The sequence below is a fragment of the Salvelinus fontinalis genome, chromosome 30 (assembly GCF_029448725.1).
Source record: "Salvelinus fontinalis isolate EN_2023a chromosome 30, ASM2944872v1, whole genome shotgun sequence".
In the NCBI taxonomy this organism is placed as follows: domain Eukaryota; kingdom Metazoa; phylum Chordata; class Actinopteri; order Salmoniformes; family Salmonidae; genus Salvelinus; species Salvelinus fontinalis.
The window spans coordinates 23,787,768-23,801,095 of NC_074694.1; the positions used below are offsets into that span (position 1 = coordinate 23,787,768).

The following is a 13,328-nucleotide window of genomic DNA, read 5'->3' on the forward strand; positions in this document are numbered from 1 at the left end:
GCCTTAGTGATAACAAGTGTCTTGTTTCAGCCGACTAGAGTCAAGCTCCCTCTACAGGCTCTCCCTTATTCTCTTTCCCCCTTTTCTGTCTCTCCCACTCTCATCATGGCACACAATGTTTTGTCTGCATCCATAATGGCCCTGTATTCTCTATATAGTGGTGCTCTGATCAAAATTAGTGCACTATAGGGAATAGACTACTGTTTGGGACACATCCCATAACTCTGACTTTCTTTCACTGAATAAGGACAACTGCACGAGGGAAGAATGAGTTGCCAGAAGCATGTTGTGCCCTCTCACATTCATGCATTCCTTCTTGAAAATAGAGTTCAAACAAAGTTTATGAATACATAATTGGTCATATGCGCTATCAGTTTGATCCAGTTTGTAACAAAAACAACAACAACCTTAACAGAATAGCACATCTTGTAATTTGCCCAGAACACACTGTCTGTGCCTATGTGGTGGACTGTGGGGCTGTGAGGGCATAGCTCGAATCCAGATAATCCAAGTCATGTTTCCTGTAGGGAGCTAATTAAAAGTAGCAGCTAGAAGAGCTAAGTTTTGGGGTCTGTTAGGGATTTCTGTTAGGAATTCAATTCAAACTGTTTACTTGTCAAATGTCTTGTTCAGCTTAAAGCCCTCTATTGAATTGAAATTGAATTGATACCAGTCTTGTAATTGACGTGCTTATTGTCCACTTCTCTTAATTCAGAACAAGAAAATAGTGTTACCAACTATTCCAAAGAAAATAAGCTATATACACACGAATGGATTTATATCTCATGAAGTCAGTTATTTAAGAAGAGGATCTTGTCCAGGTAGGCTACAGAAGACTGTCTATGTGGGCGTCGTTGAAAGCGCACACGGGTCTGTGAGCGCACGATCCGAACAACCCTCTTGATACAGACAGCGGTTTTGCCTTTACTAGAGACACGGTTGACAACTCACACGTACAAGGACGATGGACGGTCCGGTTTTCCCGGGTTATCTGAGAAGTATTATGTGAATTTTCCGAATTTGAACACATTTTGAGGTAGGCTATTTCAATTGAGAATAGTTTTTTTGATAGTAACCTAAATATTTAAAAATTGTCTTGTAAACTATGTGCCACAAGTACTTTTTTACAGCTCGTGTACTCTAATAGGCTACGTGCCACAAGTACATTTTACCATTATTTTCCACAAGTAGGCTAATGTCTGGAACGTTTAAACTAAGCTACAATGTAAAATAGCACCAATTGCTGAAAGACGTGTAAAATAGCATGCTGTCTTAGTAAAGTAGCGGCCCGGTTTAATTTGATTATTTCGGGTTTAAAAATATATATTTTCTATCCTCAGAAATTGGAATAAGAACCGCTACAATGTCACAAGCGGAGGTTGAAATAGCTGGACGCGGCTTCCCAAGCCTCTCTGTCGACCTAAACGATGACTGCTTATCTGGTCGAGTCCCGTCGATGCCACTGACATACAATTTGGGGACCAGGAGAAACTCTTATGGGCTTCACAAAATTAACATGGACATTGACCCACAACTATATGGCGGGGCGCTATCAAAGGCTCTGTCCTGGTCAGCGGATAATATTTTAACGTTAACGGAGGCCAGAGTAGAAGAAGACGACAAAACGGATACTCCACCGGCGTCTCCATCCGTCTCCAGCCCGGGCGCGAGCATTACCGGCAGCACGCCCTCCTGTACCCAAGTCTCGGACCCCGTCACCCCGCTGGACAACAACTGGAGCTCGCTCCGGAGCCCCAACACACAAGATGCCAGCTCGGACTCAGAAAATGAGCTTGTTCAAAATAAAGCACACAAAGTGTTGTCACGCAGTCCGTATGAAAGCAAATGTGAACAGGAGGAGAGGGAGGACATTGAGACCAAAGCTGTGGCCACCTCACCTGATGGAAGATACCTGAAATTCAACATTGAGATTGGGAGGGGATCGTTCAAGACCGTCTATAAAGGACTGGACACAGAGACTACTGTGGAAGTGGCATGGTGCGAGTTGCAGGTGAGTGACAGACACTTTATTGTCACACAGCAAATTCCCCAGTGTTAAATCAACACTGAAAGCATGGCAAGCTCCAGGCATATTTTTCATTTTACTAGGCAAGTCAGTTAAGAACAAATTCTTATTTACAATGATGGCCTACCCCAGCCAAACTCGAACAACGCTTGGCCAATTGTGCCCTGCCCTATGGGACTCCCAATCACAGCTGGTTGTGATACAGCCTGGAATCAAACCAGGGTCTGTAGTGACACCTCTAGCACTGAGAAGCAGTGCCTTAGACCACTGCGCCACTCAGTAGGACATAAACAGTCACTTAGGGCCCCAGGCAGCTAGGGAGCCCCCCCACCCCAATTATTTTTTTTGTAACTTAATGTTGAGAATTAGAAAAGTAGAATACACAAGGTGCAAGTTCGAAATGTGGTTTTCCTCAGCAATGTTTATCTTGTTATGTTAGTCACTGACAGTCACTCAATTGGCCATGTCAGTTATCAATTTTTTGGTTGATAAATTAGTCTAGCCAGCTATCTAAACTTGTAGTAAACATAGCCGATTACCGACCGGTAACGCAGGGCACGTGCCCAGGAGCCCTGACCTCCATGGAGTCCCCATTGATTTTGTTAGTCACTCTCACTCAGATATCATTAACATGGCATAAGTCATGGCAAAACGTGTAGAATTGCAGGAAATTAGCTGTACATTTTTTTTCTTCTATGCCCCATCGCAAAATGATTCGATTTGCAGAAAATTTGATATAAAATTGGAAAAGATTCACTCTGCCCCATGGCAAAATGTGTACAATTGCAGGAAATTTACTTTGGCACTGAACAGTATTGAATTAACACATTGCTTAGTGTAAAGATTTATTTGCATATTTCCCAGAATGCCTTGCCTTTCATTCATTAATTTGTTAGTGACAGAGACATGCTTGTTGCATACATACATAGCCAGTGCACACATTTTTCACAAAAGTAGTGCACTGGGCCTTCTCGCGGCTATGGTTGCGTACATTCATTTTCAATCAATCAATCAATTTTATTTTATATAGCCCTTCGTACATCAGATAATATCTCGAAGTGCTGTACAGAAACCCAGCCTAAAACCCCAAACAGCTAGAATGCAGGTGTAGAAGCACGGTGGCTAGGAAAAACTCCCTAGAAAGGCCAAAACCTAGGAAGAAACCTAGAGAGGAACCAGGCTATGAGGGGTGGCCAGTCCTCTTCTGGCTGTGCCGGGTGGAGATTATAACAGAACTATGCCAAGATGTTCAAAAATGTTCATAAGTGACAAGCATGGTCAAATAATAATCATGAATAATTTTCAGTTGGCTTTTCATAGCTGATCATTAAGAGTTGAAAAACAACAGGTCTGGGACAGGTGGCGGTTCCATAACCGCAGGCAGAACAGCTGAAACTGGAATAGCAGCAAGGCCAGGCGGACTGGGGACAGCAAGGAGTCACCACGGGCGGCAGTCCCGATGCATGGTCCTAGGGCCCAGGTCCTCCGAGAGAAAGAAAGAGAGAAGGAGAAAATTAGAGAGAGCCAAGATTTTCAAAATGTTCATAAATGACAAGCATGGTCAAATAATAATCAGGAATAAATCTCAGTTGGCTTTTCATAGCCGATCATTAAGAGTTGAAAACAGCAGGTCTGGGACAGGTAGGGGTTCCATAACCGCAGGCAGAAGAGTTGAAACTGGAATAGCAGCAAGGCCAGGCGGACTGGGGGCAGCAAGGAGTCACCACGGCCGGTAGTCCCGACGTATGGTCCTAGGGCTCAGGTCCTCCGAGAGAAAGAGAGAAGGAGAAAATTAGAGAGAGCCAAGATTTTCAAAATGTTCATAAATGACAAGCATGGTCAAATAATAATCAGGAATAAATCTCAGTTGGCTTTTCATAGCCGATCATTAAGAGTTGAAAACAGCAGGTCTGGGACAGACAGGTATTTTAAGTCCTATGGACTTCAAGTGAGATGCAGAGTGAATATGTTATCATTAAAATTTAACACAATATAATATGTATTTCATAAGGGCTTATTTTGAGGGCAGGGCTTACGCTCAAAAAAATACTGGGTTAGGGTTAGGATGACCCAACTGCTGGGTTGCAGGGATTGGATCACTTAGTTGGGTTGTTTTTTAAAAAGAGCATGTTGATGTTTGTTGATGCTGGGTTATTAAGATATGACCCAGGTGACCAGAAAACTGGAAGCTTGGGCCTCCTGAGTGGCGCAGTGGTTTAAGGCACAGCATCCCAGTGCCCCTGTGTCACTACAGCCTGGGGTTTGATCCCTGGCTGTGTCACAACCGTCTGTGACCGGGATTCCTATAGGGCGGCGCACAATTGACCCAGCGTCGTTAGGGGAGGGTTTGACTAGGGGGTATTTACTTGGCTCATTGTGCTCTAGTGACTCCTTGTGGTGGGTCGGGCACCTGCAGGCTGACTTCGGTCATCAGTTGAACAGTGTTTCCTCTGAGACATTGGTTAAGCGAGCGGGTGTTAAGAAGTGCGGTTTGGTGGGTCATGTTTTGGAGGACGCATGACTCAACCTTCGCCTCTCCCGAGCCCGTTGGGGAGTTGCAGCGATAAGACAAGATCGTAGTATCACGAAATTGGGGAGAACAAGGAAGAATTGAAGCTTGGCTTAGTAGGGGCGTGGCTTTCAGTAAGTAATGTTTGGCCACACATGAGAGTAAATGTCATTCCGGAGCACCTGTTCTGTTGAATTGTTATCACATGTTACGGTTGAACGCTGACTCTTTTGTAGCTTTAATGGAGCTTTCAGAAGTGTATGAGTGCCTTAAAAGCCTATACAAATCCCAATGTGATATCCCCAATGGAATAGTAACCCCTCTGTATTAGACTATATAATGTGCAATAATATTCAAGGAAAATGTAACATTGCGTGTACAAACTTAACACGATCAACTGGAATGACATTTACTCTCACGGGTGTCCAAAATAACTATCTAAAAGCCACACCTCTTATAAGCCACACCTCCTGAAAATAATCTATGGATTACTTTAAAAAAGAACGAGCTGCATGGTCAACCCAGAATGAAAGTGAATAAAAATAACAATTGATGGTTAAATTAACCCATGCTTGGGTAATCCCAACAACCCAACATGTTGGGTTATTCACGCAACCTGTCACATTATGCTGGCTTGCAAAGTGACGTGTAATTTGGTTTGATTTAATTCCTAATGAAATCCAGCCTGAGTGGGGATATCCAACCTTCAGATTTTTTTATCACCTGCAACCTTCATTCAGAATGACTACCAGGGTTGGGAAGATTGAAATATGAGACGACCTAAAGCATCTAAACTGGAACAACCATTTCAGTAAATGCAAAAAATACAATAAATGCAAGTAACATTGGGTTAGTTTAGAAAATGTATGTCATTTGTATTTAAGAAACATTCATTAATCAATCAATGTACATAGATATCACAGGAGGTTGGTGGCACCTTAATTGGGGAGGTAATTGTGTTAATAAGGTGAATGGTATCAAATACATGATGCCATTCCATTTGCTCCGGCATTATTATGAGCCATCCTCTCCTCAGAAGCCCCCTGTGATAGATATTGAAACAAACAATTCTTAAAAATCAACCTGCAATAGAGCATGCTGGGAAATATGATAATGATGGGCGTGGTTTTGGTTTAACTTTCAGAGTTAATTGTTTAGAGCAGTGGCGGTCAGTGACATTTAAGATGAGTTTGGCCTTATTTCTATTACAGCATATTGGATGACTGTCATTCTTATTTCATTCACCCAGGTCAATGCAACATCGATAAGTTAAGGCTATTACATGATACTCAAATGTTCCCTATACCCATCATGAGGTTGCTACATCCTAGCCTATGAATGAAAGTCTACAACGCAGGTGCACAGGTCGAGATAAAAATTGGAGTAATCAAGGTGACAGACAGTGACACATTAAATACCCCCATGCACACTCTTGCCTGCATCGAGTTTCTATTGGACAAATTCAGGTATGTTTATTCCTGTTTCATTCTGTTTGCTTCCATTTATTTAGGCGGAATGAATACACCCGTGATCACACACAAACACAGTTCACTTTCATAGCAGCCACATACAAACAGCATGAATATATTTCTCGTTTTATATATAATTCCTTCGCGGATCTACGCACTCTCACATTTTCCCTTTGCTGTAGGCCCTCAAAATAAGGCCTTATGAAATATGTATTGTATCGGGTTAAATAATTACATTTTAATGATAATATATTCGCTCAGGATCTCACTTGGTGAAGCACGTAGGACTGAAAATAATAATAATAATAATTTATTACATTTCTACAGCACTTTTCATAGAATCTTCAAGCACTTAAAAACAAAACAATCATTATATCATGAAAGCTGCTTTCTCCGAAGATGGTGAGGGTCAGTTTATGGCTTGAGTGTAGGGAGCTGGTCAGAGGATAGTAGATGATGGTGATGGCGTCTGCTGATGATCTTGTAGAGGGAAAGTCAGGGCACCAGCCGGACTCTTATAGCCACTGGGCTTCTGCTCTTCCTCTCTGTGTAGCACCAACTTGGGTGACGCCTCAGCAGCTCTGGGCGCCAGAAAGCTCACCACACAAAGTTCAGAATAGAAGCCAGTCGTCGTCACTTTGCCTCAGCACTGCTGTATTCCTTTATTTTCCATTCCTCTCACGCTTCAATCGACTCCTCAAATTATGTTCTCAAAAGATCAGGAATTGGTAGGTGAAACAAAAAAGTGTCCAAAAGCATTTTTCAAACAAAACATTAGCCAGCTAGCTAGCTAGCAAGCCAAAAACATTCTGCTCTTTCCATGACAGACTGACCAGGTGAAAGCTATTATCCCTTATTGATGTCACCTGTTAAATCCACTTCAGTCAGTGTAGATGAAGGGGAAGAGACTGGTTCAATCAGTATTTTTAAGCCTTGAGACAATTTAGACATGGATTGTGTATGTGTGCCATTCAGAGGGTGAATGGGCAAGACAAAATATTTAAGTGCCTTTGAACGGGGTATGGTAGTAGGTGCCAGGCACACCAGTTTGAGTGTGTCAAGAACTGCAACCCGGCTTTTTCACACTCAACAGTTTCCGTGTCTATAAAGAGAGGTCCACCACCCAAAGGACATCCAGCCAACTTGACACAACTGTGGGAAGCATTGGAGTCAACATGGGCCAGCATCCCTGTGGAATGCTTTCGACACCTTGTAGAGTCCATGCCCCAAAGAATTGAGGTTGTTCTGAAAGCAAAAGTGGGTGCAACTCAATATTAGGAAGGTGTTCCTAATGCTTTGTACAGTCAGTATATGTACAGATTTACTGGCGCTCTATGCTTAGGCTGCTACCAGGGCGCCATGGCAGCTACTGTATATGCAACAATCATGTGTCTGTCACTAAGAAATACGGTCATGGGTGGTAACTCTACAATTCACTCAAAAGGCAAGGCACTCTAGGAAATAAAGCTTTACACCAAGCAGTGTGTTAATTTATCACTTTCCAGTGTCTATATGGGTCCACACTTTCATTGTTAATTTAAAACTCTCACTGTTGATTTAACACTGGAGAATTTGCTGTGCATGAAACAAAAGTGATCATGATGTCATCAGACCTTTTTTCTCATGGTGAATTGCTTAAATGGTTAGGGATAAATTTATTTTTATTTATTTTATTTTACCGTTATTTTACCAGGTAAGTTGACTGAGAACACGTTCTCATTTGCAGCAACGACCTGGGGAATAGTTACAGGGGAGAGGAGGGGGATGAATGAGCCAATTGTAAACTGTAATTGTAAATAGCTTGATCATTGCTGACACCAGCTGCTCCTGTCTTGGTGACAGTGGACCAGGTGGGACATAGACACCTCAGAGTCCTAGGCTTATACGTTCTCTCTTCACTTAAGAATAGGTCTAATTCATACTTCATAGGCATACAATCTCAGTACACAATCCCCCAACAACTCATGGGTCACACTGTGATGAAAGCTTCAGTCCAGAGCATTCTGAAAAATTGGTTGTAATCCATAATCTCTGTGACTTTGAGCTGGCTCCTGTGGGTCAGGGCCGTTCTTGCATATCAACCTGTCAACGGTCTGCTGCTCCAACTGAGCCAGTCTGTCTGCCAGTCTGCCAGTCTGCCTGCCTGCCTGCCTGTCTGTCTGTCTGTCTGTCTGTCTGTCTGTCTGTCTGTCTGCCTGCCTGCCTGTCTGTCTGTCTGTCTGTCTGTCTGTCAGATGACGAATTCTTCCCTCTCTCAACCACACATCCTCAATCCCACAAGAGACCCCTACTGACTGACTGACTGACTGACTGCTATTAGATTATTCACTCACTGTTATGTAAGAATCATTTGTATTGAGGGTCCTTTTATGGTATCTGTCTGAACCCCTCCACACACACACTTCTTGAAAGGGTAGCTTTGTGAGCAGTTCCTCCAGCAGCGATTTCCCTTCCCAGTTCCCACCATCCCCTCCCTCCTAGTCTGTTTTAAAACCCTATTATGATGACTTGCAGAAGCGGCTGTCTGTCAGTTTAATACAACACGCATGCAGCTTCCCAACAGCTTGAGTAGCAGCAGTCAGAGCCAATGACAGAGATATGCTCCGCTTTGGAAGCAGCTAGCTAAAGCTTCCAGTGTGGTGCCAAGATGAGTCAAGGATTTAAAGATCTATTCTTAAGTTCTTTATGAACTCTTAGCGTACTGCCTTATGTTGAGCGGAAGTGGGTCAGGGAAGACTTCTTATAGAGAAAAGTTGTGGCCCCCCTTTATCTCAGCTGAATGTTCCTTTGTTTTAAATCGAGAGACAGAGAGGGGCTACTGAGTCATTTTGCTACCACTCCCAAGTATTGTGGTAAATCAAGTTTTTAAAAACTTTGTTTGTATAGAAATGCATGCCTATCGGCCAGGTGTTGTTTATGTATGAAACACATCCCATAAAAATAGATCTGCCACTGAGGAGGAGAGTGGTGGCTACAGAGCTACAGAGCCCAAGGCATAGTTAACAATAGCCAGTCTGATCTCCCCCAGGAGGCAAAGGTCCAGGAGCCAAGGTGTGCATCCAAAATGGCACCCTATTCCCTATGTAGTGCACCATAAAGGGATAAGGGTACCATTTTGGATGTACTGTAGACAAGGTTTTTTTAACCTGATTCTTATTCCCCTCTCTTCACCTACTCAGAATAGAATTTAGTTTATTTTTGTTTAGAGGCCAGTATATTACCTGCCTTCCTCTGGCTAGCTGCCATGTTCAGTGGTTCGGTTTGGTTTCTCCTCTCTCTCTTTATACAGGAGGGAGGCTTTAGAGCGGTTAAGGCCCCTTTTTTAATAATTTTTTTAATTTCACCTTTATTTAACCAGGTGAGCTAGTTGAGAACAAGTTCTCATTTACAACTGCGACCTGGCCAAGATCAAGCAAAGCAGTGCGACAGAAACAACAACACAGAGTTACATGGAATAAACAAGCGTACAGTCAATAACACAATAGAAAGAAAAGAAATACAGTGTGTGCAAATGGCATGAGGAGGTATGGCAATAAATAGGCCGTAGTAGCAAAGTAATTACAATTTAGCAGATTAACACTGGAGTGATAGATGAGCAGATGAAGATGAGCAGATGGTGGTGTGTAAGTAGTGATATTGGTGTGCAAAAGAACAGCAAAGTAAATAAAAACAATATGGGAATGAGGTAGGTAGATTGGGTGGGCTATTTACAGATGGACTATGTACAGCTGCAGTGATCGGTTAGCTGCTCAGATATCTGATGTTTAAAGTTAGTGAGGGAAATGTAAGTCTCCAGCTTCAGCGATTTTTGCAATTCGTTCCAGTCACTGGCAGCAGAGAACTGGAAGGAAAGGCGGCCAAAGGAGGTGTTGGCTTTGGGGATGACCAGTGAAATATACCTGCTGGAGCGCGTGCTACGGGTGGGTGTTGTTATCGTGACCAGTGAGCTGAGATAAGGCGAAGCTTTACCTAGCATACTCTTGTAGATGACCTGGAGCCAGTGGGTCTGGCGACGAATATGTAGCGAGGGCCAGCCGACTAGAGCATACAGGTGGCAGTGGTGGGTGGTATAAGGTGATTTGGTAACAAAACGGACGGCACTGTGATAGACTGCATCCAATTTCCTGAGTAGAGTATTGGAAGCTATTTTGTAAATGACATCGCCGAAGTCGAGGATCGGTAGGCTAGTCAGTTTTACTAGAGTAAGTTTGGCGGCGTGAGTGAAGGAGGCTTTGTTGCGAAATAGAAAGCCGATTCTAGATTTGATTTTGGATTGGAGATGTTTGATATGAGTCTGGAAGGAGAGTTTACAGTCTAGCCAGACACCTAGGTGTTTGTAGTTGTCCACGTATTCTAGGTCAGAACCGTCCAGAGTAGTGATGCTAGTCGGGCGGGCGGGTGCGGGCAGCGAACGGTTGAAATGCATGCATTTGGTTTTGCTAGCGTTTAAGAGCAGTTGGAGGCCACGGAAGGAGTGTTGTATGGCATTGAAGCTCGTTTGAAGCTCGTTTGGAGGTTAGTTAACACAGTGTCCAAAGAAGGGCCAGAAGTATACAGAATGGTGTCGTCTGCGTAGAAGTAGATCAGGGAATCACCCCAGCAAGAGCGACATCGTTAATATACACAGAGTAAACAGTCGGCCCGAGAATTGAACCCTATGGAGAGTGCCAGAGGTCCGTACAACAGGCCCTCCGATTTTACACACTGAACTCTATCTACGAAGTAGTTGGTGAACCAGGCAAGGCAGTCATTTGAGAAACCAAGGCTATTGAGTCTGCCAATAAGAATATGGTGATTGACAGTGTCGAAAGCCTTGACCAGGTCGCTGAAGACGGCTGCACAGTATTGTCTTTTATCGATGGCGGTTATGATATTGTTTAGTACCTTGAGCGTGGCTGAGGTGCACCCGTGACCAGCTCGGAAACCGGATTGCACAGCGGGGAAGGTACGGTGGGATTCGAAATGGTCAGTGATCTGTTTATTAACTTTGCTTTCAAAGACTTTAGAAAGGCAGGGCAGGATGGATATAGGTCTGTAACAGTTTGGGTCTAGAGTGTCACCCCCTTTGTAGAGGGGGATGACCGCGGCAGCTTTCCAATCTTTAGGGATCTCTAACGAAATGAAAGAGAGTTTGAACAGACTGGTAATAGGGGTTGCAACAATGGCGGCGGATCATTTTAGAAAGAGAGGGTCCAGATTGTCTAGCCCAGCTGATTTGTACGGGTCCAGGTTTTGCAGCTCTTTCAGAACATCTGCGATCTGGATTTGGGTGAAGGAGAAGCGGAGGAGGCTCGGGCAAGTAGCTGCGAGGGGTGCGGAGCTGTTGGTCGGGGTTGGAGTAGCCAGGAGGAAAGTATGGCCAGCCGTAGAGAAATGCTATTGAAATTTTCGATTATCATGGATTTATCGGTGGTGACCGTGTCGCCTAGCCTCAGTGCAGTGGGCAGCTGGTAGGAGGTGCTCTTGTTCTCCATGGACTTTATAGTGTCCCAAAACTTTTTGGAGTTAGAGCTACAGGATGCAAATTTCTGTTTGAAAAAGCTAGCCTTTGCTTTCCTGACTGACTGACTGTATTGGTTCCTGACTTCCCTGAACAGTTGCATATCGCGGGGACTATTCGATGCTATTGCAGTCCACCACAGGATGTTTTTGTGCTGGTCAAGGGCAGTCAGGTCTGGAGTGAACCAAGAGCTATATCTGTTCTAATTACCTCCAATGAGCTTTAAAGGTGGCCGTTGTTGGTGTGGTTACCACTACGTTAGACTAACCTCGGGGGGAAGCTACCTTAATTGCTCCGCCCCTTATTACTGCTTTAGTTTTTATCAGTATCTCCCACCATCTTCCTTCTCCAATGGCTACTCAGCAGGGGCATTGACAAACCCCCAAAAAACAGTCAGATGACAGTTAGTGGCAATGGCTGACAGAAAGCAGGAAAGCTCTATTGAAGTAAGAAACGATCAGTTGAAGTAGTCTAAAGCCCTATTAATAACACAGTTCTAAATGCACACCTCCTCCTCTCCCATGCCATGGTTTCATACCTTTCTTGTCCTGGTTCATATATTTGGCTTATGTCATCAATAAGATTAGAACTATTAGAATTACAGCACACATTCCATTTGTACAATGTGAAGATAATATTAAATGGTTGTTATAATGAAGGGTGAAAATTACACTGAGATAAATAATGATATAGTTCTGAAGTAGGTGAATGATCTAGTAGACCATACAGGCGATATGGTAGTAGTTATCCAGTCTAAAACCTCTATCAAATTAGTTTTGTAGCATAAACAGTAAATTTGATATGTGGGAATGAAATTATGATGACCTGTTTGTGTTACTTCTGTAAAGTAGGTATTAACTCTTTTATATAATGGAACTGTGTAGGATAATATGGCTTTGGGGAGAAGCACCACATGGGAGCTATCACCTAGCAACCCTCACCCACAGGTAAACCAGAATAAACTGTACTACTGTGTCAACCAGGGATTCAAGAAACCATGTGCCAGCCAGCTGGGCCAATGAAAAAGACATGACACCTAACATGGTCCCTTTCACTGCTAGAGGAAGAGGTTGGCTCACATTTTGCATGGGCGAAAGAGTCTGTGTTAACTAAGCAGGCCACAATTTTTTCATTGCATTCACCTCCTATTCCATAGTTTTGTTGGTCGCCATGGTTCCAGCTGCTTCCTAATGTTGATGGGGTCCTGAACTCTACAAAGCGCTACAAAATTGTGTTTTCAGTTCCTTTGATTTCAATAAAGAGCTGCGGCGAAGCTATGCTTGCAATGATGGATTTTAATCAGAGCACCTTTATTCCTACAATTAGTAGGCCTATGATGTTTCTGGTTTTGGTTTATTATGGAGCCTTAGAAGCTATGAGTCTAGGCTCCATCCACGAAACTCAGTTAACATCACGGAACCATTCAAGTCTGGTGCACTAATAGGGACCCAGTAAAAGGATTGCACAACAGACTGTAAGACCTGCTATTGTTTAAGAATACGCTCCCACTGTCCAGTTCCTCTGCCCTTCATAACACATTAATAAGAGCGGCAGCACTGAAACTCTTCTGTTCCACCTTTAAAACCTTATTCAGGAATCCTTCATCACAGACTCATTAATGATGCTTGGGGACAAACAACAAATGCCTGAATCTAACTGTCTTGTCTTCCCTTGCCATGTGTAAAGAGACTTGTTCAGAATACAGGACTTGACTTGGGTGTGTTCGACAAAATACAGCACACAGTACTCAAAACAAATTAGGTTTGAAATCTTGACTCGCGTTGAGCCTATTAATGCAGATGCAGGAGGACGGTGTTGAATAAC

General features: G+C 43.4%; 1 protein-coding gene across 1 annotated transcript in view; it reads left to right on the plus strand.

Moving 5' to 3' along the window:
- Positions 1 to 228: 228 nt before the first annotated feature.
- wnk4a (WNK lysine deficient protein kinase 4a) overlaps positions 229 to 13,328 on the plus strand; it is a 74,660-nt gene continuing 61,560 nt past the window's right edge. Inside the window, exons 1-2 of the mRNA XM_055890115.1 lie at positions 229 to 1,036; positions 1,341 to 2,011. Coding sequence (XP_055746090.1) covers positions 1,364 to 2,011 — 648 coding nt within the window. The 5' untranslated portion in view covers positions 229 to 1,036; positions 1,341 to 1,363. The remainder of the gene's footprint in view (positions 1,037 to 1,340; positions 2,012 to 13,328) is intronic.